At 39.3% G+C, this 22,918-nt stretch overlaps 1 protein-coding gene across 3 annotated transcripts in view; it reads right to left on the reverse strand.

Moving 5' to 3' along the window:
- The window catches only part of BBS9 (Bardet-Biedl syndrome 9), a 448,772-nt gene that overhangs the window by 85,539 nt on the left and 340,315 nt on the right, over positions 1 to 22,918 (reverse strand). For all 3 annotated transcript variants that reach the window (XM_032401801.1, XM_032401802.1, XM_032401803.1), the window contains one exon: positions 11,508 to 11,690. In XM_032401801.1, the coding sequence (XP_032257692.1) occupies positions 11,508 to 11,690 (183 nt within the window). The remainder of the gene's footprint in view (positions 1 to 11,507; positions 11,691 to 22,918) is intronic.

The following is a 22,918-nucleotide window of genomic DNA, read 5'->3' on the forward strand; positions in this document are numbered from 1 at the left end:
AAGAATGTAGCAGGAGGGGAAGAATGAAGGGGGGGAAATCGGAGGGGGAGAGGAACCATGAGAGACGATGGACTCTGAAAAACAAACTGAGGGTTCTAGAGGGGAGGGGGGTGGGAGGATGGGGTGGCCTGGTGATGGGTATTGAGGAGGGCACGTTCTGCATGGAGCACTGGGTGTTATGCACAAACAATGAATCATGGAACACTATATCTAAAACTAATGATGTAATGTATGGGGATTAACGTAACAATAAAAAAAATTAAAAAAAAAAAAGTAAGGGATGATTAGGAGAGGAACAAGGCAATACAAAAAAAAGAAGAAATCTGTTGTTTTGTTACTGAGATACATGCACTCAGGTTACCATCCTATGCCAAGGAATACAACTGAAGTAGGAGAAAGTATCAAATCCCTGGAAGAGATGTGGTTTGATTAATTAATGTATCACACAGAGCTACTGTTCAAGCAATAAACATCAATTTGCCTAAAATTTCCTGTTAACTCTGGATGGAAGCTACTTAACTTTCAGCAACATCTGATTCAACTGAGGGCAAAAAATAAAGCTTTGAGCTTAGTCAAAAAGGAAAGTATTTAAAATGGATATAAGAGGCTCCGAAAAAAATCAGGAAGGCAATAGTGGCACGCTCTGAAATGCTGCATCAACAAGCCTCTTCGTGGGCGCCTGGGGGGCTCAGTCGTTAAGCGTCTGCCTTCAGCTCAGGTCATGATCTCAGGGTCCTGGGATCAAGCCCCGCATCGGGCTCCCTGCTCAGCGGGAAGCCTGCTTCTCCCTCTCCCACTCCCCCTGCTTGTGTTCCTGCTCTCGCTGTGTGTCTCTCTCTGTCAAATAAACAAAATCTTTAAAAAAAAAAAAAAAAACCTCTTCGTGGCACACAGGTCACACACATGGCACATAGGACAATCCCACGTGGAAAAACGTGGATAGCAATGACATGTAGAGTTGAAAGATGAGTTAAGAGAATCGAATTTTGAATGTGAAGAAGTGTCAAGAACACTTTAACCAATTTATGTTGCCTGATTCAGACACGAGAGTAATCGATAATAAAATATATGTCTGAAGTCTAAAAGAGCTCCTTCAATACTTATTAAAAACCTTACATGAGGGGTGTCTGGGTGGCTCAGTCGTTAAGCGTCTGCCTTCGGCTCAGGTCATGATCCCAGGGTCCTGGGATCGAGCCCCACATCGGGCTCCCTGCTCCGCGGGAAGCCTGCTTCTCCCTCTCCCACTCCCCCTGCTTGTGTTCCCTCTCTCACTGTCTCTCTCTGTCAAATAAATAAATAAAATCTTAAAAAAAAAAACCTTATGTGACCAAAAACACTGTGTCATAGTTTAATTGACAGTGTTTTTTTTTCTTTTCTTTTTTTTTTTTTAAAGATTTTATTTATTTATTTGAGAGAGAGAGAATGAGAGACAGAGAGCATGAGAGGGAGGAGGGTCAGAGGGAGAAGCAGACTCCCTGCCGAGCAGGGAGCCCGATGCGGGACTCGATCCCAAGACTCCAGGATCATGACCTGAGCCGAAGGCAGTCGCTTAACCAACTGAGCCACCCAGGCGCCCTGACAGTGTTTTTTTTTTCTAAGTGGTCTATAAAATAATGCTGCAACTTATAGCACCTTATTGTTGAAAACCAGTAGTAGTATTAATAGCTAATAATTCTTAGATGATCATCATATTCCCGGCTCCACATTTGGTATTTTATGCATACTATCTCAATTAGTCCTTACAGGAATCCTAAGAGGTATATAAAGGGGTATTCTCATAACGCCTGCACACTTTGACAAGTAGTTCCCGAATGAGGTCACAGATGTAATGCAATTTTTTTTTAAGATTTTATTTATTTATTAGAGAGACAGAGAGGAAGAGCACGAGCGGGGTGCGGGGCAGAGAGAGAAGCAGACTCCCTGCTGAGCAGGGAACCCCCCCCCCCGCCACCCCCCAGATGCGGGGCTCGATCCCAGGACTCCGGGATCATGACCTGAGCCAAAGCAGACGCTTAACCAACTTAGCCACCCAGGCATCCTTGTAATGCAACTTTTTAAAACATGGTTTAGCACCTCTGTACGTATAGTAGTAGTAGTATTTTGGTCAGTATACATAACTAAACATCAAAACCCTGAATCTGAAAATGATGATGGAGACACCCAAGGGAGGCTCAGTATGTGGTCCACTTCACTGAGACCAAACAAGCAAAGTAATTTTCAGTTACTTTGTGTGAAAAATAGAATTTGGATTATGTCTTCTTCAGGAAGAAAAACCTTGGTATGTATTTTTTTCATTAAATGTTTAGTGTTTCAGTCAATCATTTGTAGTAGGCTACAGCCCAACCTAATTATGCAATACAGAGAAGGCAGTACCAGAAAGGATATACCTGCGATGCAACAAGACACTCCATGTGCGACAGCTCCGCAGAGGCTGACGGGGCCCCGCTCCCAGCCTAACTGTGGGAGGGGCACCGAGCCTCTGGTTCTAAACACCTCGGAACTGGCAGAGTCCTTGCCCTGCACAAACTGTGTTTTCTATCAAACTCTGGGCATGCCTTCATGAGAAAGGCACTAGAGAGCCGAGTTCGCTCACTTTCTTCATCTCATGTTCTTCCTCTGTACCATTTGTTTACTGGTTCAGTAGGAATATAAAGTGAAAGCAAGCTGAAATAAAATCTGAATGGCCATTCTCACCTCTCTTCAAAGCAGAGCGAGTCCTTAGGGTCTGGTCTAGTTCACCACTGTACAGATAAGGAAGCCAATGCTTAGACAGTTTCATAATTTGCTTAAGGATGTAGAGCTAGTTAAGTATTTGCTAAAAAAGAAAAAAGTATCTGAACCCCAGTCTGACACAGTATTCTATTCAACTGATATACCACAGTTTGTATTTTCCAACTGTTAGCATGTAGGTTGCTTTCAGTATTTCATAATTATAAAAATAAACATGGTACCAAATGGATTTTAGTTTACTACTTTCAGTGCATTAACTTAGCTTAGTGGTACCAAGTGTTAGATTTGTTTTGTGACTCCGCCTTTTCCTAGAGACCCACGACCCTCTGGAAAGCCTATAGCTTCAGAAATATGTGGGTATGTCTATTTTACTTCATGTCTCTCAGCACTATTTATTATCAAGTTTGACTAAATCAATATAGGTGAGGTGTACGTAATGATTGTTTTCACTTGCATATATTCATCACTGGTACAATTAAAAATTTCTGTATTTACTGGTTTGAATTATAGGACATGTGAATGAATATATGTATAAATATATACATGTGTGGTGGTCTGGCTATCAATTTATCTATATCTTTTACCATCCATGCAGGAGAGATCAGGTTTCACTGTTACAGAACCCAAAAATATTTGAGGTTGCTTGCAAAAATGGGGGTGGTGAAAAATGGAAGGAGAATGCTTCCTTTTTTAATAAAACTATACAGTTGTTTGAGGAGAATCTGCAATTGTGTGGAACACTATGGAAATAAATGGGGTATCAAGCAATCCCTAGATACATATATCCAACTATATGCTTAATTTAAGCTTTTAATTCTATAGGGATGTAGAAGAATCTGTCCTTACATTTATTAGAATACAAGACAAGTGGGGAGCCTCCGTGGTGCAGTCTGGTTAAGCAACCGACTCTTAGTTTCGGCTCAGGTCGTGACCTGATGATCGTGAGATCGAGCCCTGCTTTGGGCTCCATGCTCAGTGGAGTCTGCTTGAGATTCTCTCTCTCTCTCTCCCCCTCTGCCCTTCCCCCCCACTCATGCACACACTCTCTCTAAAATAAATAAATAAATCTTAAAAAAGAAAAAGAATACAAGATAAGCACATTGACAATTTCAGAATATATAATGAGAGCTAAATTATGTCACAGCCCCAAGTGACATTCACAAGAGAATGGAAGCCAGAATAAATAAGGAGGGAAAGAGAATTGATCTTCCTCTAAAAGAGGGTGGACAGAGGGGTAAACAGAGGACACTATGTTAGGTGAAGAAAAAAACACTATTAGCCGTGGCCTGATGCAAAGAAGCTGTATACCCGGGAAAGTCAGATTTCCCAGAACGAAATAGGAAAGCTGGGGAGTCACACAAACGGATTCTGAGAAGATATGATGGTGCCCAGCGACTGGAAGTCCTGAGTACCTGGCACTGGAGTCCAAACTGAACCAGGAGCAAAGAGAGCCACAGAAAGTATGTAAGCAGATGTGTGACAAGAGAGCGGTGGGCTGAGTCCAGCAGTGATGTACAGGGCATACCAATGCAGAGACATGAGCAGAAAGGCTACTTCAAATGCCACCACAGAAAGCCAGGCAGAATAACAAGGATGCAAGCCAAGGGGGTTTCTGAGAGACATTTCCAAATGAACAACAGCAGGCCAGAGTGACCAACGAAGACTGCAGCTCTGTGTGTGGCTACCGCACGGAGGGAGCACTGGTTTTAGAGGAAAGAGACCCCAATTTCCACGTGTACCTTTCTAAAACAATGCGATGTCCCAGGCGTCAAACTCATCGCTTTGTAATTAGTGAATTCAAACTAAGTTGGGTAAAGGTATTTTAAGGAAATCAAATTAATATAAATACACTTCTGGGGCACCTGGGTGGCTCAGGTCATGATCTCAGGGTCTTGGGATCGGGGCCCCGCATCATCGGGCTCCCTGCTCAGCTGGGAGCCTGCTTCTCCCTCTCCCACTGCTGCTCATCCTGCTTGTGTTCTCTCTCTCTCTCAAATAAATAAATAAATAAATAAAATCTTTAAAAAAAAATACACTTTTAGCCAGGATCAAATCAGTGGGCATTATGAGGATGATGATCATCATTATTTTCCTCACTGTGGTTGTGTGAATTCACTTATTTAGTTATTTATATTTAAACCACACCTTGCTTCACAAAGGTTTTGGGGTGGCATACGGTGAGAGTGAAGCTTCAATTAATCAATTCTTTGTTCATTTATTTAGTATCTCTATTCTTGAATGTATAAATAATATTAAATGTATCCATTAAAGTACTGTTTCATATCTGATATACTTTTTTTTTAAGATTTTATTTATTTATTTGACAGAGACACAGTGAGAGAGGGAACACAAGCAGGGGGAGCGGGAGAGGGAGAAGCAGGCTTCCCGCGGAGCAGGGAGCCCGACACGGGGCTCGATCCCAGGACCCTGAGATCATGACCTGAGCCGAAGGCAGACGCTTAATGACTGAGCCACCCAGGCGCCCCCGTATCTGATATACTTAAGAGAAGTTTAAAAAATTACACATCACCACTTGTATATTGTATTCTACTTGGCTGCTATTCTGATGTATTCCAATTTTTAAAACAGCAAGCAAGTCATCAGAAGGCTCTGATATATGTTATACTCAATACTGGTAAAGTAGAAAACCCTACCATTACAGAACAGCAGTTGCATGTAACTAGCAACGACACAGAGTATGTGGCCATTATGAACATGAAACTAATTCTTTCATGTTTATCTTGTTGGCTAAAATCAGGGGGGTTACCAAAATATTTACTTCCTCCACTATGTTCCCGTAGACAGTTTGTGATTGTGATGATACTTTAACAGTCATAAAGGCAGACTTGATACTGACACCAGACTTACTCCTTTTGTTTGCCTTTCAAGAAGAGGTCGTTAATAACAGCAACGATTAGCCATCTCAGTCATCACTCAATCCAGACAGGAGGCACAATGGCCCTTATATCAAACCTGACCTGTGACGTAGAAGCCTTCAAGCCTTGTAAGTGAGCCTTGATAAGTCTCTCCACACAATAGAATTTCCTATTATAAACATCTGTTTTCTCACATGAACCATGTTGAACATATTAAAAATAAGTTTCTCCTTCCATATCAGTTTGTCAAAGGAATAATCAATCAAAAACTAGGGCTGAAAGTCCAAATCTCCTCCCCTCACTGATGTAAGTTTCCACCTTAACTTTCTCAGGGGATTTGAAAGTTCAATACTAGGGAAGGTAACTGTTAAACTCTTAAGAGCACAATAAAGCTTTTCTTTTTCAAACAGTAGATAACATCTACTAAAGATACGAAATGCACTTTTAAAGAAAAGAAAAAGTAAGGCAAAATGCTATACAATGTGCCAATAATACTCCTTCTAACTCTAGGACTGCGTGTACGTAGGTCTCCAAACCAGCACACTGTTGCTCTTTTCCTTAGAGATTCCTCTGGAGTCAGGTGGAACATAAGTGAACATTTAGAGCAGAAGTCATAGAAAGCCCATTTGGAAATAACAATATTGTTCCTCTTTGCTCTCTTGCCATCTTCTGGACTTTATGTGAAAGAATCTTGGTCATCTAAGCTGTTTGCTAAGAAAATGAGAAGCAGATCTGTACAGAGATCAGGAAGAGCAAAGAGGATTCATCCACATACCAACTGCAAGTGATAGTGACTACCTAGAATGCTGTATTCAAAAGGATTCTGAGGTCATGTTGCCAGCTCAACAGGAAAGAATCTGGGATGATTATAATGTCTACCAAGGTCATGTGAAGGGGGAATAGCAGCACTTGCACCAGCTTATTGCCTCCCTTTTGTGTAGATGCATTCATCTCCTTGGAGAAAGCCTGGTTATTCCACATGTGACCAGGAAGATGATACCAGAATATCAGGAATAAGGGCTGCTAAAGCAAACACGGTGGCATAACTTAATGTCAGCGTCCTACCCTTCTCTCATTAATTTGTTAATATGTGCTTGAGTTGTCAACCCAATTGACAAAACCCTTTCTCTTTTAATGATGGAGAGTACTATGCAATAGAAATTATTGTGGTGAAGAAAATGTTCTATATCTGCACTTTCCAACGTGGTAGCCACTAATGGTAGCCACATGTGGCTATTGAGCAGTTGAAATATAGCTAGTGAAATTGAGGAACTGAAATTTTATTTCACTTTAATTTATGAAAATTTCAACTTAAATAGCCACATTTGGCAAGTAGCTAACATATCAGACAGCCAATATGTTTATGGCTAAATGTGACTGGAATCTGCTTAAAATGTTGATGTAAATCCAAAAGGATGGGATCCAACTCTGTTTTGTTTATTGAAATATGCTGAAAGCCTACAACACTGCCTGAAACACAGCAGATGCTTAATAAATATTCATTGAATGCATAAATGACTGGATAAGACTTCAAGTCAATCCTGAGGTATGTATAGTTTTGCAGCTTTTGGCTTTTATACAACATCATGAAAGGGAGATATATGTACTATCACAATTAAACACTCTCTCAGACTCAAACCAGTAACCCAGCCCTCACTGACCTAAGTAGAGATAATATTTTCCATAGAGCTTCAAACAGATAAAGGGTCAGCAGATACATGTTTAAATTCTGCATTGCGAATACTCTGAAATCTCCTCAGCCCCTAACCTGAAAGTAAGAAAACAATTCATTTTAGAATTGACGCATCAGGTACTCTGAGAGAAAACACTACTTGGGGCAAAACTTCTCTATCATGACAGGAAGATGGCAGGGACAATATCATATTTATTATCAAATCCACTGATGGAACTGAGTTTAAGAGCTCTTTTTGGAGATGACAAAGAAAACACTTAATGTCTTTCTTAAAGTGAAGGGAAGTATCCCTAAAAAAAACACATTTGGCATATATAACTTTCAGCACCTTGGAAAAGTCACGTGTAATATTCCACAATACCAGTGTTTATTTGCCCCAAAACAGTTATGAGAAGTGGCAAAAACAGAAAAGCATCACTAAAGAAACAGATCAAAGAAAACAATGATGAATTCTGTTCCAAATGAGATGGTATTTTTTTTTTTAAAAAACTACTGATAATATAGTGTGAAGAACGTTCCTTTTCATTAGTAATAATAAATTATAAATATTTTTGCTTTGTGAATCCGATGTCAGTAAGAAAATATTCCAGAGGGAACTAGGGCATTTTGCCTGCCTTTGTGACACATGCTATCTCAATAACAATACAACAAACCATTAGGCAGTGCTATTTGAAACATAAATAAAACCTCTTCTGAGTACTTTCTTCCACTTTTCAATACTTGCGGGGACATCTGACCTTGAACTGAGAGTCTCTTCTGAAAATGTTGTCCACATGTCTGAAGTTCTCCCCCTCACACATGTACTCTGCCATCCACTTTCAACCAAACCATCTAAATTACATTCAGATTTTTGTGGTATCATAATAACTTCAATATGGGATATATTTTCAACATTCTGGTCAGAGACTCCTTTCTTCCCCGCCTCACCCTCCCTCCAAGTTATTTCAGGTTTGCATATTTCATTTTCACATCTCAGTGGGATACCCATCACATAACATTTATTTGTGAGGTCTAAAGGCATAATGTGGGGGATTGTGAACTAGCATGTCAAAACCACATACTGCATGCGTACGTCTTAAAGAATGAAAAAAGATTCCTTTTTTCCCCAGATATATAAGCTGTCTCAACAGTATAAGTCCAAAGTGAATACCACAACCTAATTAAAGATGAAGAGCATAACAAGCAGTATTAAAATGTCTTTCTTGATTCATTCTTCTCCAAGTTATGTTTTTATCAAATGTCCTGTCTCATTAATGACTTCGATGGACATAACGAGTATACACACCTTCTAATCTCACCACATTCAGAAGAAAGTTGAAAGAATTTTCCCCACCCTGCTTTGGGAGGTATGACAGCAGAGAACCCGGTGGTAGGGCAGAAAGAAGCTTTGAAAAGATGCCTCGTCCATTCACCTGTCTACAGGGATGAACATACTACATACTCCGAGCAGAATGAGGCTGTTTTTAAAGATCTCTAGATTCGGAAATACCACAATCTCTCTGGGGACTCAATCCCTACATTTGAGAACCTTTATTTCAAGGAAATTCTTCCTCTGGGTCTAACCACGCTTCAGGAGCATGTGAGCTGTGCGGTCGCACAGGGCCCCACGTTAAGAAGGGCCCCACACTTGATTTAATGCTTTGCCGTCGCCATCTTGAAATTCTTTGAACTTGTGTTTTGTAAGTGAAGTCCGATGGGACAGTGAAGTGTGTGTGAGAAGGGAAGACATGCCCGACATGCGTGGCCTTCTCCCTTTCTGCCCCATAAGCTTAGAATTCCATGGCCCCTGAATGAGTGGGAGTCAGGGAGACTCAAAGCAAGTACAAGGAGGGCACGTTACATCTAGACTGATTCAGTGAGGCACTGACAGCCCTTCAAGGCTTTTCATTTGCACCAAAACTTGTTTTGAATGAAGAAAGAAACAGGAATGACCAAGGCAGTCCATTACACTCCTGTTCCTTCCCTGTATTATCCAACTATTACACTGAAAATGGTAACAGAAAGAAGGGGAAATAGAGTAACACAGAGCTCCTTGTCCTTTCTCTCCTTCCTTACTCATCAGTAAGCTGAAGGTGGCAAGTGTTGGTAGATGTGTGCATATCAAGAAGTGAAATAAAAACAGTTAATTTTGTGCAGTGATTCACAAGTTCTTTAAGAACAAAATACATATGCACGTATGAGCTACAAAATACAAATTACATAATTTTGGTGATTCTGCATATAGGGTCAATGCTCTTATATTTGTATTAAAACTGGCATTGCACACTCTACAGATTGAGGGTAAAATTCATGCTAACAACTTAAATTTTTAATTTTTCTTCATTAAGAACAACATAAAATAGCAAAGAAAGCACCATGATGAGAGAGAGATGGCAGAAAGTAAAAAGCTTTGTTTTAGTATCTGTTTTAACAACACTTTAGCACTTTTCTGTACTTTTTTGAACAGGGGATCTACATTTTCATTTTGCACTGGGCCCTGTAAGTTATACAGCTGGCCCTGCCCTGATCCTTCATGCTCCAGATTATATCTACTACCTCTGTTCTGCCAAGTCAGCTCTTATTAGCTTTCACCCTTCTCTCCAGTCATTCACCCAACAAATATTGACTGTGCTATGGTCAGGCATTGTGCCAGATGCTGAGAAAATAAAAATGAGTAAGATATAATTCCACTCTATTCCATTATCTCATTTAATTCTTATTCAATATTGCATAGGTCCTATTATTGCTTCCAGCTTAGAGCTAAAGAAGTAGAGATTTAGAACAGCTAGAAAACCTGATCAGAAGGATTTTAGCATCAAGTGGTGGAACCAGGAACTGAGGCCACCCACGTCTTTCTGACTGCTAAATCTGAGTTCATAGTTATCATTCTTGCTAATACACTCCTAATTGTATTGTTTTCTATTACTACAATGTCCCTATTCCTAGCGTCTCAAAAATCAATTTTAGCAGTAATTTTATTTTCTCAATCTAAGAAAAAGGTGTACTCTAAATTTTTTTTGCAATTTATTTATTAGTATTTTGTTTAGGACATAAAATATAGTTTGATTTTTTTTTCATCTGACAATCCTTAGAAAATTACATTCAACTGACAAAGCCTGTGATTTTCAAAATCTTGTTCATGACTTCGTTTGCTAAAATACAGTGTATTGGTTAAAAATATATGCTTTGAAAGCAGCCAGACCTGGGCCCAAATCCTGGCTCTACCACCCACTAGTTTCCAAAAGGTACTTAACTCTCAAAGCCTAAATTTTTTCATATATAAAATGGGGATGAAAACAGTACCTTAACTACCTTACCTTTGGCCATGTTTAAGATTAAATGAGATAATCCTTGTGAAACACTTAAAATACCACCTAGTGCCTACCTAGTAAGCACTCAAAAATGTTAGTTTTAGTACTATTATTTTTAGTCCTATGTTCTCATAGTTGTGCTTAAAAATGGATTTGAAATGACTTTTTTCTTGAAATGGTTTCCTCCAATACAGAAAATAAGTCCAGGGGTCTCTAATTTCCAAGAAGTATATTATTTCTTTGTATATAAAAGCATGCAAAAAGTTCCCCAAAAATGACACCTGGTAGTCATATAAAGCTCTAAAATTCAAGGGCTCTAAGATGTTTTTACTCATATAATCTTTCACCAAAAACTCCAAATATGAACCCTCATTTTCCCCTGTTTGGTTCTCAACTGCCTACTCAAAGGGTCAAGAGTAAAGGAGTTTATACACTATATACAAAGAACTATATAAATGTAACAAAATATTCCTGTCATTTAACAAGGCTATCTCAGCTCTCCCTAACCCTTGAAGTAACACTTAAATTTAAGAACATTGAGCAAATTAAAATGGCTGAACTGTTTTCTCTGGTGGAAAAGGAAAGGATTAGCTAATCTGAAGGTTTACTGCCATCACTCAGGCAGTCAAATGACTATTTCCCTGGCTTCTAAGTGATTGAAGAGCACATAAAAAATAGACTGAATACCACATAAAAATGGACTATATACCTATTTTTAAAATAGCTCTAGAAAAAAAAGCCTTTATTTGACATTTTTATTATGGTTTAAAGAAAAGAAAAACAGGATCTCGGTTAAAAAAAAAAAAAAAAGCCTCCATCTGATACCTTAGAAAACATGATAGCCATGTGAGATCTTCCCAAAACCACACTCTTTTCAATAATGATGGCTGTTACCACTGCAGGCTTGTGGGTCCTTACCAATTCTTGAGTGTCCTGCTGCAGTGGCAGAAATGCTGCTTCCAGAATAGCAACCTGGTCAGGACTAAGCTTCTGCCACAGCCCAATCAGCAGAATCACCAGCTGGGTGGCACTTCTCAGCTTGGTGAATGACTGGAACAGATTGTCTTGGTTTTCCTCTACTGCATCTGCTAGAGCGATTACCTGCAGAAATGACAAACTTCAGTTAGGGATAATTTCACAATTCTTGAGCCCTCAACAAATTACATTTGGCACACTCTTGTTTTTCTTTAAAACAAATTGATGAACTTTGTCTCCCACAAACACAAGCTATGTTGAGTAATAAAATAGTTATCATTCATCTGTTCACTTCCTTCTTTAAAAAAAAAAAAAAAATCCCTAAGGTAATTCCAAACCCATATGGCCAGGAGATGAAAATATCCATGAAATCAGCTTAATGGGGACATTGTTCGGTGTCTGCTTCACCATCAATTGACCTTCTACAATATATGATAATATAAGTAACCTCGAATACGGTTACAATAGTCTTTATTACTAGCCACAGAGACTGATTAAAAAATATCAAAATAACCGCATTTGCCACATAATTTAAAATAATGACTTCATTACACACTTTTCAGAAAATAACTGTCTGCCTCTGATTATTATTCTTTACATGTTACATGATGCTGGGATATCCAGTATTTCTTTATTATAACCAAAAGGTAGATAATGTTCAAACATTTGACCAATTGAGTAATGTCATTTTTAACACAAATGTCAGGCACTAGCCCACAGGGACCTGAAAGAAAAAAAAAATGCTCAGGGTGTGTTAGCTTTACAATGCCAAATCTACTTAGGATAAAATTGGCAGGAGTAGAATTGGCTTTTTTTTTTTTTTATCCTCTTGAATAATCCTGTGGAAAAAAGAACTAAAGCAACAATTGGATGGAACATCCAAGACTGCCCATTGGTGTTTTATTTTAATGTCTTGGTGAATTTTGTGCTCATTAAAAGTAATGAACTGACTGGCCCAGAGGGTCAAGGCGTCTGACAGCCCCCAGAACAGGAATAGTAAAAGCCAGGGCAATGTGCGCTCCTTTCTATCAGTCCCTGCCAGCTTGAGGAACTAGAGCTTAGATGACTTTCAGAACTCTAGTGCACATGAACCATTTGGTGATATTTCATGGCTTATTGACCCTGGCCCAAAGGGCTTGTTAAAAAATCATCATTCAAACAAGTAAGAGTTTACAGCTGTGTGGTCTCCCAAATTCCATGTAGCAACAGGGGCTGTAGGGGGACAGTCCTCAGAATATCTGGGAGATGCTGGAAAAGAGATACAGGTTGGGAAAAGACAAAGCGATTGAAGGTCCTTGCCTGACAATGCTGGGCAGACCAAGATTCTTTGCCATTTGGTTGAGGGGTTGCAGGAGATAGAAAAGACAATCACAATTCACATTCAGTTCTCCAGGGAGCCCTGGGAGTTTGGACCAAGGTCAGCATTACAAAAAAGTGCATTGTTTACTATGTACCTAATACTGTGCTACTTCCTTTCCATAGGTGTTCAGAAAAGTACATGATATCTTATAGTCCATAAGGATCTTATAATTTGTTGGACAGGAAACATACATACACAACCAATTAGTGGAAAGAAACATTACTGAAATAATGTCCTAATTGTGCAGAACAGAAAATAAGTGTAAAAGAAGTTAGCAAAGGGACAGATTACTATCGGCCAGAGTTAATATCCCTGAGGCCTCTTTTACTCAAATGAGGCTTGGAACTCATCCCTTCCCTATTCCTTCAAGAAGTCCCCTCTAAGAGACAGAGCCACTTTCCTTAAACCAAAACACCTGGAATCATCTGCTTCTTCCCCCACCCTCACCATGATTACAACTAACTCCTATTAAAGTCTGTGTTTATATTTTTTTCTTCCTGTGAGTGTTACCAATTAAGCCTCATTGTGAGGACCATCATATAATGACACAGATGCTTTATTGTTGATAATCCCAAATCACACAAAGATCAAGGTCATAAACACCTCCTAAGTGGCAGGTATATGCAAGAATTTGCAGGAAGCACTCTAGGGAATTCAATGGCGACAGATCTAATCTCTACCTTCAGAGAGTTTATAATGGAGAAAGGAAAAAACTTCAGAGGCAAATGTTGACATTGTAGGGAAGACCCTATGAATGATAAAGGAGAATGACATTAATATAATTGTTAGGTTAATAATAATCCCTGTGATTAAGTGAGCACAGACTACATGCCAAACATTCTGCTGTGCCATACAGGTATCAGTGCCTTCAATCCCCACACCTCCACCCACTTGGAATGATCTCTATTTTACAGATGAGGCCTCTAAGGCTCAGCAGATGTAAGGAATTTGTCCTTACTGTTCACAGGGATGCAACGCCCATGCTTAGAAGGGCTCCGTGCTTGGTTTAATGCCCTGCTGTCTCTGTCTTGAAATTCTTTTTTTTCTTAGAGAGAGAGCGTGAGCAGGGGGAGGGGCAGAGGGAGAGAGAGAGAGAATTTAAGCAGGCTTGACACCCTATGCAGAGCCCAATGTGGGCATGATCTCGTGACCCTGAGATCAAAACCTGAGCTGAAATCAAGAGTCGGACGCTTAACCAACTGAGCCACCCAGGAGCCCCTCTGTCTTGAAATTTTAAATAATTTTATTTTTGAACTTGTGTTTTATAAGTGAAGTCAATGAAGGGATGATAGACATGCACATGAGAAGAGGAGATAATGCTCATTAACTCATAGCATTAAATGTTCTTATATTTGCATTTAAAACTGGCTTGCACAATATAAGATTAATGGTTAAAATTCATGGTAACAATTTCAAATTTAAATTTCTCCTTACTTGGAATGGCATTAAATAGAAAATAAAAACACCATCAGAAGGTGTGAAAGAGAGACCACTGAAGAAAGAAAAAAGCTTTGTATTTTAGTAGTTATTTTAACAGCACTTTCTTCCGGCCTTTTAACAAGGGCCCTGCATTTTCATTTTGCACTGGGAACTGCAAATTAAGCACTCAGCCTGACCATCACCTAGGAAGTGAGAGAGCAGGATTCAAACTTAGAGTCTCTCACTTCAAAGCCTGCATGCAACCTGAAGCACCTTCTAGGTTCAGAGAAAGGACTTACTGATTCTGGAGCACTTTAGGAAAGAAAAGGTAGAGGAAGAAGCAGTGGTGTGCTGCAACCAACTTGTCCAGCTCCTACAGGCTCCAGAGAAAGGATGGGTCGTTTGATTTTCAGTTTTGTATACCAGCTGTTAAACTCGGCCATTACTAAAAATTAAGCTACATAAACTTAAAATTAAATAAGTTACAACAAAACAAAGGTAATAAATACTCAAAACTCGTTACTTCCTAATTTGTTTACTATTGTCTAGGCCCTTGCGGTTATTTATGCTTATTGTATCTGTATGCTGGAAACACTGCAATGGTGGGTTATTGCCCATTTCTTCCCAACTTCGCATTCAGTGACCTCACATTGGTAGACTGAAATCAGCCACGGCAGAAGTATTTACAACATGAACATCAACAAATCCTCCCAACACCTCTCCTTCCCAGAGAACGAGTTGTTAAATATTTACCAGCGTGCCACTGCGAGAGGTACCTGAAATTCATCCTCAAGAATAGATGTTGGGTAAGGGCGCTTTAAAAGTGCAGGAAACAACTTGAACAAATGCATTAAAGCAGAAAAGTAGAGGCTGCTTGTTCAGGAAGGAGCAAATATTCCAGTTTGAGAACAGCATTTGATGGGATAAAAAAAAAAAGGTAATCTGGGCATCTATTGTAGAGGCAGCAGAATGTCAAGGTGAAGGGCATGCACATAACACTATAGTACTGTGAGAGTGTGGGTGTTCCCTGATGGAGGCTGCACTCAAAGCAGCTATCGATCATAGTAAACATTTGGGCATTTGCTGGGACTTAAAGTAAGGCTGTTACGCACGTTCCTCACTATCAAGGGAAAATTCTTACTAAGTGTAACAGCATGTCAGTTCATAGACCCACCCAACTTGCTAAACACAGCTGTGGTGGAAGAATGACTTCTCAGTGAGACAGCAGCCCAAGCCACAGGATCTTTCCTGAGCAAGGCCCAAAATACATCAATCTGGGAGAAGCATCGTTTCTCTAAGTTTCGGTCTTGCTGGTTATATTTCTGTGCCATTGTGGAAAGTCTGCTATCCCCAAACGGTCACAGAAATTGGAAAGAAATGGGATAAACAATTCCTTATGTAAATTACCCCCAAGGAAAATCTTCCTGACCTAATGGCCAGCATGAAATACTAAACAGATCTCCATGTTCTCAATTTGGTTTTACATATAACAGCCAAGTTTACTTTGTTCTCCATAAGAGCCAAATGAATTTAGCAGAATTAACATAGTAAAAAGGGCTGGAAAACGTAGACCCGTCAAGATTTAGATCTGTCCCACCAAGGCCTAGAGGATCTCACTGCTCACCTGGAACTGCAAAACGAGGCCAGCCAGCTGCTAGGGCTTACATCTGAAGGAGGGTGACTTTTCAGTGCTCATCATTGGCTGTGCAAGACGTGTGTCCCCTGGTGTTCAACAGAACTCAGGAAGGGAGGGGTTTAGGAAACAATACATGCTAACGATTTCAAACACAAATGTGTTGATGGCCTTTGTTTTGCTTTTTCGAATTGAAGGTTTTCAAATAAAATGGAGACCCCAAAGGACATCTATGTCCAACTGCCATATCAGTTGATGCCAAAGTAATGAGGCAGAGGCCCAGGGAGCTGCTTGCAGGAAAATGCTCAACCCATAAAGTGAGTGTGAAATTAATCCCAAATACTTGCAGCTGCCAAGATCGGCTCTAAAATTGGTTACAGGAAAGCAGGAGCAGCAAAGCAGAGCAGACATGAATCATACTGTGTGAACACAGACATGTCCAATTCCTTCACCTAAACTCACCATCGAAGCTGCCTCCAAATCTCATGTGTGGCACACAGAACCCTATTACATTGCTGTTTAGCTGTCATTTACTGAGCCCTGACTGTGGGCCAGGCACTGTGCTAGTGCTGTTATATCCAGATTATCACTTGGTCCTCATGACTACCCTCTGAGATAGGAACTGTTGATCCCTGCAGCCCCCATTTCCAGATGAGGAAACAGAAGCTTAGTGCTCAGATGAGCTTAGTGCCCGTGGTCAGGAACTACAGCAGAGAAGTGCCAGGATTCCACTCCTGTCTCCTGATTCCCCACTGAGTGCTTTTTCTTCTGCAGTCGTACACAAATATATACAGTAGGTTCCTTAAAATAATCCAGTAGGTTTTTATCTTGATAATCAAATGAAGATACTAAGGAAAAACACTACTAATACATTACATCCGTAACAGGCATATGTGCTTTAGTTAAATTTCCCCATTGTTGGGGCTTTTATCATGAGGTCAACTCAGGTTGAAACTTCCAGGCTTATTTCTGCCCAAAGTTATGGTATAAGGAAATTAGTTCATCATTTGTAAAGGATGGGAAGTTTTTTTTTTCTCTTAAAACAATGTTCCATATAATTCAAAATTATGAAGACTTTAGAAATTAGCTATTTATTTACTACACCTGCTCCTTTAGTGAAGCTACTTTTAAAAAAGGGATGATTTATTTATTTTCTACAAATCACAGACTACAATCTTTTCAGTGGTCTAAGCAAGTTGATGTTATGTAATAATAATTGTCATCATTAACTGGGGCTTTCTAGGAGCCTCCTTACAGAGATTAGCTCATTTTATTCTCAAAACAATTCTATAAGGTAGAAATTATTACTGCCCCTATTTTAAAAATAAGGAGACAGAGGGGCTCCTGGGTGGCTCAGCTGTTTGAGCATCTGACTCTTGATTTTGGCTGAGGTCATGATCTCAGGGTCCTGAGATCGAGACCCGCATCAGGCTCCGCAGTCAGTGGGGAGTCTGCTTCTCTCATTCTCCCTCTCCCTTTGCCCTCCCTCCGCATGCACTCTCTCACTCTAAAAATAAATAAATAAATATTTAAAAAAATGAGATAGAAATACAGAAAGGGTCAAAGCAGTTAGTCAGCAGCAGAGCCAGAATTTATACCCAAGCAATCTGACCCAAGAAATGTCACCAAGTAACATCACCTGCATTGATTTTCTGCCTGCACATCGATTTCATCATAGGCATATGTGGAACAAATTCTATCAGAAGCTTCCCAATGGCAGGTTTCCTCTTTGCTGATATTCTAATACCCCCATATGAATTAAGATAGGTTTATTTTAATAAAAGGCCAGCATGGATGAATGAGTGAAGAAAAGAGAGTCATATGATGTGGGTGAGTTTATACATCCCCTAGGGCTGAATACAGCAGGCTGTGCCGGGACTGCCTTCCCCAGGGAGCAACTTTATGTCACTGTGCAATTTACTTCCCTTTTCTAGGCTCTAGGTTCATCACCTTTAAAATGTAGGGGCGGGAAATATGATCACCAACATCCAACATAGCTGTAAGTGCCAGATTTAAAAACATTTAAATTATTTTTGGATGATATGTTGCTTTGAATTATCCATGCCACTTCCTGTGTTTCTCATTTAATGTTTACTGATTTGGAGTTTTTATCTATAAAATAACAGTAAGAATAATCCTCATTTATTTTATAATTATAATCCTATGAGAATTAAATGAGAGAGGTAAAAAGATGGACAATACCAAGCGTTGGCAAGGATGTGGAGAAACTGGAACCCTCACATATTGCTAGTGGTAATGTGATATGGCTCAGTCACTTTAGAAACAGGCTGGCCGTTCCTCAGAAAGGTAAACATTGAGTTGCCATATGAGGCAGCAATTACAATTCTAGGCTTATACCCCAGAGAAATGAAAATATACGTCCACTCAAAAACTTGTTCACAAATGTTTATAGCAGCATGATTTACAATAGCCCAAAAGCAAAAACAACTCAAATGTCTGTCCATCAGCTGATGAACAGATAAATTATATGTGGCATATCTATATAATAGAATACCATTCAGCCATAAAAAGAGATGGGAGTACTTACACGTGCCACTACATGGATGAACCTTAAAAACATTCTGCTGAGTTAAAGGAGCCAGTCAGAAGGACTGCACATGTATGAGATGTCCAGAACAGGCAAAGCGATAAACACTGTAAGTAGACTGGTGGTTGCTGGGTGGTGGACAGGAGGGAATGGAAAATGCCTCCTAATGGTTGCACAACCCTGTGAATATGCTAAAAATATTAAATTGTACACTTCAAATGAGTGAACTGTATATATATAAATTATTTCTCAAAAAGTTGTTAAAAATCATAAGAGAAGTAAAAAGTACTGTGAAAGTATAATTCATGTAAGGTAGATAAATTAACCCAAATAAAGGCAACTTTATTTAAGCAACAATTTTGGTATATTAATGGTTATACCATATTGTAACTTGGGCTTAATGACATTCTGAATGATGTAATAATCAAATAACTTTGGAGTCAATTAGATATGTATGAATACTGGTAATGCAACTACTTACTAGCTGTGCAATTTTGGCTTCTCTACCTTCCTCAGACTTAGTTTTCATCTATAAAATAGTATTCAATCAGTTAACATCCTTTCTATTCATTTCTATTTTGTTTGGCTCCTGGTTACTATTTCTTAATACTCTGTAGTTGAGGGCTCATTTCAGTGTAGTAACATCAGGCAAATTCTACTTTTTTTGTTAGGTTAACAGTGACATTGAAAAAAGGAAGACCCTTCTCCAGTACTTGAGGCACACTACTAACTACTACCTCCTAAGGTGATGCAGGACAGCTGATCATTCTGCAATGTTCCCTGGCCCTCTCTGTGTGGTCACTCAATGGAACAGTGCTCATCTGTAGCCAAGTTTAATCAAGTTTCAAAGTAAAATGTCATGAGACCATGTATCAGATATATACTAAAAACCATGCAAGGTTACATGTATTGGATTCCTTTTTTTATTCCTTCAGCAATTCTATTAAAACACACACACACAAACATACAACTTTGCCTGCTATGACTTGTTCTCTAAAAATCCTCTGAGGCTTGTTAATCAGGGAGCTAGATGTTGGGTTTTTTTTAAATACCTTATTGAAAATGCTGGAGAATTTGGTGATTTAAATAAGATGTTTATAAAGTACACTATGAAAAGGCAGAGGGAAAACAAAACTCATACTCAGCCCAGAAACTTCCAGTGTAAAAAGAGCAATCATTAAGTCTCCACCATGCCCTCCATTTTCTAATACTCGGTAAACAGTGGGTGTCCCATAAATGCTGGCTGAATTAATGAACCTCAGAGTCCACCTAAAACTCCAGCAAAACTAAACTGCCTCTTAAATCCTAGACATACTCAATCAGGCATTGTCAGGCTCCCAATCTGAATGGAACCCAAGTGATGTCACATGGAAACAACAGATCTACCTCAATATATCTGTCATCTACTTAAAAAAAAAAAAATTGCTTCAGTTCACCTTTAGCCACAGCTGCCTAACACCAGGCTACAGACAGCTATAATGACTGCTGAAGTGAATTGTTTGTTCACATGGCTGCCCTTTGGTCAGAAAGACACACTTTCAGTCTAGGGGAGATCTGAAAGCAGGCAAGAAAAAGGGCATACTTCCCACAAACAATGTTATTTGTGATAGTGTTTGCTGCAGACTCCAACATGGGAAAGCCCCTGCAATAAGGAAGAAGAAAAAATTTACCATGTCTAAACTTTTACTTTGGCTGAAAAGATCCAAAATAATTGTTCTTTTAACAGAAACAGTGAAATAAGGTTCAAAATGAAAAGAGAAAAGGCATGATGAATCAAATGCCAGATAAGCATGTAAGAAGTGCTTCATTATCTGTGTGCTCAACTTTTAACTACTAGATAAAAGAGAACCCTAGGTTTTTAACTGGAAGGCATAGAAAGAATCTAATTCTTAGCTACTTTTGCTACTGTGTTATTTTGTATAAATAGGACAGGGGACTAGATTACACTCTATTACACTTCTCATGAAGTAAAAACCTAGCATTCCCCTATAACAAGCATTTAGCTGAAATTCCTAAACCAAACCCAGGATTAGAATACATTTTTAACCATGCTATCATTTGGGACTAGCTATTAAAACAACAGGGAAAATGTACCTGTTAGTAAAAAAAAAAAAAAAATTTCAGTCACACATGATTTGTCTTCATAAAAAGAGACCTGCTAATTGGCCAAATCACCTGATGCTTTGGAACATCGAGGTATGATCGTTGACTCTTAGAAGTCATGATGGTTCTACTGGTCTAGGATTCTAATTTTCCTTAACACCAATCTACACTTGCCAAAAGCCTTGAGAATTCATTTAAAACTGGCTTTAGAAAAACAAATTATTCTTGAGAAATTTCTTTATACTATGTACTATAGAACCTTTTTTTTTTTCTTTTTTAATGTTCTGCCCAGAAGAATATGAAAGGTAGGCAGTGCTGGAATATAGACTTTGGCTGGGACTTTTAAAACATATACCACTGATACATAAAAATATTAAATAAGACAATAAATCATTTGCAAGTGACACAGGGACAAATTTTGCTATTTCTGCAAAGTTTATTCATCAAATAGACATGTAACTTAATCAGCTCAAAGGAAACTAACTCCAATTCTTGGCTAATATAATGCTAAAAATACAATGGATCTCAAACCTGATTACTATTTTTACCTTCCTCCCACCCTCCACTCCCCCGCTGACCGAATTTTTACCTCTTTCCATAAAATTACCTACTTATAGCCAAGTGAAACCCCAATTTAAAAAATAATAATTAATGGAATCAAGCTGTAAAAAAAGAATGAATGTTCTCTGGCCCACGGTTACTCATTGAACAGATCGCAGTTAAAGCTGGAATCTATGGTTGGCAATGTCAGAGCTCATTTTACAAACCCTGGAGAATGCCACAGTTATCACTGTCCAAAAACAACATTCAAGAGGTCTGATCTGAATAGTTCCTAAGTTCAGAATATTTTAGACCACATTCCGACAGGCAGACATATCAGTAATTACGTAGCCACCCATACAGCCTTGAGTTCCATCTCCAATGAAGGCAAATGATGGAGAGATGGGTACTTGGTTGGTTATCCTAAGGGCATTCCTTTAGCTAAGGCTGCTAATGCTAAGACACATTATTACATGTGATCAATTAAGGCATGCTGATAATCCACCCAAAAAAGCAAAAAGAAAAACTGGAGACTCCAACAGTGTTGATCATGGTGTTGAGCATTTCCTTCGTTACAGAGTTTAAGAGGTAAATGTGGCATTTTCACAATAGAGTGAAATTGCTGAGTTTTCTCTTTCTATGCATCTCCTTTTAAAACATCTAGTTTTTCAGAGTCCATTTCTCTTGAACACCAGTGGTTTTTATTATTTTTGCTTTTTTAGATAAAATACATAAGAGTTACATCACTACTCTCTGGTAGTACTTTGGCAAGACATGTGCAGGGCTATATGGCCCAGACCACATGGAAATAATACGAAAGTCAACGAGTGGAGCTCCTGGGTTCATATGGAGTGAAACAAGGGTAAACTATTGGTATTTCTACAATCATAGGTTGTTGGGACATTATAACTGGAAGAGGCCTTGCTAAAGGTATGTTGTACGTGATTTCTTCTGTGCTGTAAATTCCTCCAGGCCAAAGACTATTTTATTGTTTGGTGTACCCCTTCCATAGCCTTAGTCCCATAACAGGCATTTACTGTTAAGTTTACTATACTGAAGTAAAATAAAAAGCCTGACAACTCAGTAGCGCAAGAGTGTCCACTAAGATAGCAATTTGTAGGGGCGCCTGGGTGGCTCAATCAGTTAAGTGTCCAGCTCTTGATTTCAGCTCAGGTCATGTCTCAGGGTCCTCGGATCAAGCCAGGCATCAGGTTCCGCACTAAGTGGGGATTCTGCATGAGGATTTTCTCTCTCTCTCTCTCCCCCCCCAACCCTCCCACTGCTCTCGTGATTGCTCTCTCTCTAAAATAAATAAATCTTAAAAAAAGAAAAAGGACAGCAATTTATAGGAGCACTACTTGGGCAATGGAAATCCATCCCTACATTCCAGGTGGACAAGACCAAGGCCTACCATTTTTATTTTTTTTTTTTAAAGATTTTATTTATTTATTTGACAGAGACAGAGACAGCTAGAGCAGGAACAGAAGCAGCGGGAGTGGGAGAGGGAGAAGCAGGCTTCCCCTCGAGGAGGGAACCCGATGTGGGACTCGATCCCAGGACCCTGGGATCATGACCTGAGCCGAAGGCAGACGCTTAACGACTGAGCCACCCAGGCACCCAAGGCCTACCATTTTTAAAAAGATTTTATATGCTATTTATTGGGTCTACCATAGGTATTAAGTAGCTAGGCTCTAAATTCATACCTTCCACAAGTATTACATTACAATGAATTAGTAAATTCATTCAAGTCT

Source organism: Phoca vitulina, unplaced genomic scaffold (assembly GCF_004348235.1).
Source record: "Phoca vitulina isolate PV1807 unplaced genomic scaffold, GSC_HSeal_1.0 scaffold4, whole genome shotgun sequence".
Lineage (NCBI taxonomy): Eukaryota > Metazoa > Chordata > Mammalia > Carnivora > Phocidae > Phoca > Phoca vitulina.